Below are 6,000 nucleotides of genomic sequence, written 5' to 3' on the forward strand. Positions count from 1 at the left end.
TGTACTACTTTGAGAGCCAGTGTGGTATAGTGGTTAAGAGAGGCGGACTCTAATTTGGAGAACTAGTTTCTCTCAGAACTCTCTCGCCCCCCCCCCCCCCTATTTCACAAGTGACTGTTGTGGGGAGAGGAAGGGAAAGTGATTGTAAACCACTTTTGAGACTCCTTAGGGTAGAGAAAAGCAGGGTATAAAAAAACCAACTGTTCTTTTTCTTTTGTGAGCAAAGTATTTTACTGCCAACTCCCCACAAGTTAAAAAAAATAGATACACTTAATTTTTTTTAAATAGGAAAATGAGGCCATGTGACTTACCAAAGGTCATGCACTGAGTATATGGCTAAATTGTAATCTGCAGCATGTCTCCCTGGTTTCCATTATCACTTCCATCACATTGTCTCCCTAAACAAGATGTATGTCTGTTGTATTTGGAATTTACAACATTTACTTCTTCTCTAACTATTCTGTCAGCATCCCAAATTATCCTCTGCTCATACTCTGAGCGACACAATCATGTGTGTGACATGGGTCAGACTGTCACATTACAGGAGACCAAAAAATCACCCCATGCTTACTCCTGTACCACTCTTTTTTCTTCTTACAAAGTCCAGTTTGATGTGATTTACCAGATGAGACAAAACAAACTGTGGATAAAATATATCAATTAGGAGTTTGTGTGTCAAAGAGAAAGAGAACAGTTGTTTTCTACTGTAATTAAGACATCCCATACTAGCCAGCAATAGGAATACCATGTAGACTCAGGAGTGAACTTATTATTTTGGGAACTGAGACCAATACGGTTGGACAGAATAGTGTATCCAGTTGTAAAATTGCTGGTGGGAAAGTGTTGTTTTGATGACGATTGTAATAGTTCAGGAAAATGCAACACAATTGATTTCCTTTCAGGACACAGACTTTCCCACCCTTTGCAGTTTGGAATGCATCTTTAAAGTGTCCTGAAATATATAGCAAAACCATGATATTCTAGATGTGATAAACAGAAACTATATTGCATAAAAGACTAGATAACCTACTGATTTCAACACATTTAATGTCATATTGGACTGTGGCCCATTATCTTAAAGGGGACTAATAATTATTTTGATGAGACCAAAGTAATGGAAGAAAAAAAATTATATTCCGAATTAAATCTTTATGCCATCCAAGAAAGAGGACTTCTAGAGATCAAAGTGAAGAGATTTCAAAACAATGTAACTTAAATATATTACTGCCACCCAAAAGACAAATAAAGTATGAGCCTTTCAGCTACTCCTGATTTTCTTGGCAATCAATCCACAAGCATTGGAATTGATCTGGGTACAGCTCTTTTATATGTTTATTTACTCTCTTAATTTTCACAGTTATGGAGTCAGTTTATTTTCTTCTGCGCATGCCTGAAATAATTTGGATTTTCAAGGGAGGCTGCTGTTGTCATTGTTGGCATCACAACATGTACAGTGCTTTTTATATTTTGCACATGGTTGGATTGATATATGTGTGCCTTTTTAAAAAGGCACTCAAATATTGATAGACTGTTGTGATGAAAAGTTTACCAGGTTCTTTGAGTTGGGTTTATTTCTTTTTTTCAAAGTAAGTCTCTAGCAACTTCCCTCGCAGAGATATAAGGGAAAAGGCATCCATAAAAAATGAAAGCTGATAATTCCGAGAACCTGCTACACCTCTTCAGGATGGGGGGAGGGAGAAATAGATGTTTGATCATGATGACAGTCCAGCAATCAAAAAGTGGGTGGGACAAAGAAAACTGAGGGAAGCATTATGCATGATGGAAAAGGTGACTTAACAACAGCTTCCAGAAAAAGACTGGAGTAAAAGTAGTTTCAAAAGAAATATCCCCCCTCCCCTAAAAAAAACTCCAAACAAACACAAATTAAGTAAAAAAATAAAGACACAAAAGTGCATGTAGAAATCAAGATGATAAATCAAAGCAGTATGGGGACCAGAACCAATGAAAAAAATCCATGCAGAAAAGCCCTATACGACATTATTGGAAAATAAATACAAATTAATATAAAAATATCACTGGTTCCTTAATTAAGTAGATCAGTGAAGCTAGGTATAATTCTGGACTCAACATTATATCAGTTTTAATTCAAAAAGGACTAAAAATATTAGGAACCTTCTTTTCAGAAAAGAGACTGATAAAAGGGGATGAATACTCTAGTTATATTATACAGTGGTTTAAACTAATTTTGTCTACTGTTATTACAATGTAGGTGGAAAATGCTAATGTCTTTAGTCAATCAGGACCTCCCTAATAGGTCCTGATCCAAGTATAGCATGCATGTAAAATACAGGTGGAGCTTGCTGCATGATGTGGAAAAAGTGAATGGGAAAATATTTGATTTGTTCATACAGAATTTAAAGTACTAGAGAATGGATTATGGATGGGATGGAGAACAATACTAGGCTATTAACTGCCAATGCAGTCTTATTAATTGGCTAATGATATAGGATTAAAAATTTAGGTAAGTTAAGCCTAATCATGATCTTTGCAGGAATTCCCTACCTCCCTTAAATAGGGGTATATCAGTTTTGCATTTGCCTCAGCATCATTTCTGACTCAAAAGACCTCTGGTACCATGTTAAGAGGACCAAAGGGAACCATGACAGTATCCCCTCTCCACACCTGCCAAGACTTAAGATAGGCATGCTATTATCTCTCAACCTCAGTCCCCTGGTTACAGTATATGAATAATAAGAGATAACAAGAGTTGGTGTGATGTAACAGTTACATGTTAGGCTAGCACCAGGGCTTTTTTGAGCAGGAACACACAGGAATGCAGTTCCAGCTGGTTTGGCATCAGGGGTGTGTGGCCTAATATGCAAATGAGTTCCTGCTGGCTTTTCTACAAAAAAAGTCCTGGGGAGCGCTCTGGAGAACCATGAAGATCACTTAGGAGAGCCAGTTTGGTGTAGTGGTTAAGTGTGCAGACTCTTATCTGGGAGAACCGGGTTTGATTCCCCACTTCTCCACTTGCACCTGCTGGAATGGCCTTGGGTCAGCTGTAGCTCTGGCAGAGGTTGTCCTTGAAAGGGCAGCTGCTGTGAGAGCCCTCTCCAGCCCCACCCACCTCACAGGGTGTCTGTTGTGGGGGAGGAAGGTAAAGGAGATTGTGAGCCGCTCTGAGACCCTTCGGAGTGGAGGGCGGGATATAAATCCAATATCTTCTTCTTCATCTTCTTGATGACCTTGGGTCAGTCTTTCCCTCTCAGCCTAATCTGCCTCTTAAGGCTGGTGGTGGTGAGGGAAATGTATGTCACTCTGAATTTCTTAGCAGAAGTATACTTCAAATATGATCAATAGTAATAGTGACCTACCATACAGAACTATTGTAAGGATTAATGAGGTGATCTATACATGTAGATAAAGTATTTGATAATCCAATTAAAAAAAAAAAGCTAAGTATAGATAGTTTTGGTAAAGGCTGACCTAGGGCAAATTTTGCCCCAGAGTTAAATTGCAGTACAAAGCCATCCCCTTGTACTAGTGCTCAGACCTAGTTGTTGGCCTGTATAGGTCTTGTGGTATCTCCTGTTCTCCTGAAATTTTTGGTCTCTTCCACAGTCAGTATACTGTAAAAAATTCCACCCAAGATGACTGTTCTTTTTTGAAGTTTCTGGTGAGGAGAACTGATCTCTGTTAGAGAAAGAGTGACTTAGCAGTGAAATGTATATTATGTACTATCCTGCCTTTTTTCACTAAATGAAAATGAGCTAAGCCTTATTCCCTCTTTATTCTGTTTGGATTCCAGATCTTCCCACTTATCTGTGAGCACCCTGAATAAATTGACATGACCATTTTCTTTGCGTGAAGTGTTTGCCTGGCAAACAGTAACACCAGTTGCATCATGGACCTGAAGTATGAGTTGCTCAACACCACCATGTTCTGGTTTCCCTCAGCCTCTCAGTTTGACAGCTTCTCCCCAGAGACTCCTACCACTAATGCCTCCATAAACATCACAGGCCATCACTACGACTTAACCAGCAATGCCATCCTCACCTTCCTCTACTTCGTGGTTTGCATTGTGGGACTATGTGGTAATACCCTCGTCATCTATGTTATTCTCCGCTATGCCAAGATGAAAACAATTACCAACATCTACATACTCAACTTAGCGATAGCTGATGAACTGTTCATGTTGGGGTTGCCTTTTTTGGCAATGCAAGTGGCTCTAGTTCACTGGCCATTCGGAAAAGCCATCTGTCGAGTTGTCATGACAGTGGATGGGATCAATCAGTTCACCAGCATCTTCTGCCTCACAGTAATGAGTGTTGATAGGTACCTTGCTGTAGTGCATCCCATAAAATCTGCCAAGTGGAGGCGGCCAACAACTGCAAAGATGGTCAATGTAGCTGTATGGGTTATTTCCCTTCTGGTCATTATGCCCATCATGATATATGCTGGAGTGGCCAATAACCACGGCAGCAGTAGCTGTACCATAATCTGGCCAGATGAGTCTGGTGCTTGGTATGCTGGTTTCATAATCTATGCCTTTATTCTAGGCTTCCTAGTGCCCCTTACTATCATCTGTCTTTGTTACCTATTCATTATCATCAAAGTAAAATCCTCTGGTATCAGAGTGGGCTCCTCTAAGAGGAAAAGGTCAGAGAAGAAAGTTACTAGGATGGTCTCCATTGTGGTTGCTGTTTTCATCTTTTGCTGGCTGCCCTTCTACATCTTTAATGTCTACTCTGTTTCTGTCTTAATTGTGCCCACACCAGTTCTCAAGGGCATGTTTGATTTTGTAGTGGGCCTCACCTATGCCAATAGCTGTGCTAACCCTATCCTCTATGCCTTCTTGTCTGACAACTTCAAGAAGAGCTTCCAGAATGTTCTCTGCTTGATGAAAGTCAGTGGCATGGATGAAACAGATAGGAGTGACAGCAAGCAGGATAAATCCAGGTTAAATGAAGCCACAGAAACCCAAAGGACACTGCTCAATGGAGACCTCCAGACAAGCATTTAAGACTTCTGCAACTGTCCAATGATCTTCTTCCTGCTTCTTAATAGAAGATAGCAGCCCACAGCAAGTCAGCTCCTTGGCCCTTCTCTTATTGGAATGGTTATGCATGAGATGGATTGGTTCATGGAGTAGCTTTGCTTCTCAGCCAAGAAAGGACAGCCTTGGAAAGGTATTACTCAAAAGGAGAAGTTAATATGTATGGATAACAGTCCAGAAGCACACACAGGTTTGTGCAGACTTGCACATGGCATAATCATGCCTTGTGAGAATCCCTATGGGCAAATCTACCAGAGTGAATCTGAGATAAAAGAACCCCTCAAAGATTTTTCAATAGCTTACATGTTCTAGAATTTTATATGTTCAATTTTTGATATTTGGAATAAATTTTTAAAGAGGACTTGGCTGATACAAATACTAGTCAGCCCCCTCATCCCCTGTCCCAGTCAGGCCTAGGCAGCAGATCTGCATTCAGAAAATGTTACCGAGGTAGGAGAACAGAGATCTGGAAACTCCCCCACCTCCTAAATTGCAGATGCTTTGAAAATGTGCTTTTGATTAGCCAAAACATTATACATTTTACACCAAAACTGAAAATCCACATGGCCGCAAGGCAGTGTGTATGTGTAGAGTTAGGAGAATTAAAATACCCATTATCTTGCATACAGACCTGTTAATTAAATGGTATCTTCAGTATTAGAATTGGAAACTAGAATCGTTTAAATCAATGCAGAAAGTATATGGCATGCCATTAAGGAGAGGAAAGGCTCTCTGTAGCTTTAACAAAATCATCATTTGACAGAAATGACACGTTCTGCCCAGTTTTCATCCCCATTGCAAGATCTCTGGTTTAATTGTTTTCCCATTTAAATATCTTTTTTTTTGAAAATTTAAAGATCTTATTTTGTATATTCCCAAAGCATGAATATGAACTTCTAGTAGCTGTCAAATGAGTGAGAGTGATTCACCTTGGATGGGGTTCAAACTTACCTTTTCTGTCACCTAATCCTGATCCTCTGCCA

General features: G+C 39.7%; 1 protein-coding gene across 2 annotated transcripts in view; it reads left to right on the plus strand.

Moving 5' to 3' along the window:
* The window catches only part of SSTR2 (somatostatin receptor 2), a 32,724-nt gene extending 27,209 nt beyond the window's left edge, over positions 1–5,515 (plus strand). For both annotated transcript variants that reach the window (XM_060252181.1, XM_060252182.1), the window contains exon 2: positions 3,770–5,515. In XM_060252181.1, the coding sequence (XP_060108164.1) occupies positions 3,866–4,984 (1,119 nt within the window). In that variant the 5' untranslated portion in view covers positions 3,770–3,865 and the 3' untranslated portion in view covers positions 4,985–5,515. The remainder of the gene's footprint in view (positions 1–3,769) is intronic.
* The last annotated feature ends 485 nt before the right edge of the window (positions 5,516–6,000 follow it).

The sequence above is a fragment of the Heteronotia binoei genome, chromosome 13, assembly GCF_032191835.1.
Source record: "Heteronotia binoei isolate CCM8104 ecotype False Entrance Well chromosome 13, APGP_CSIRO_Hbin_v1, whole genome shotgun sequence".
NCBI lineage: Eukaryota > Metazoa > Chordata > Lepidosauria > Squamata > Gekkonidae > Heteronotia > Heteronotia binoei.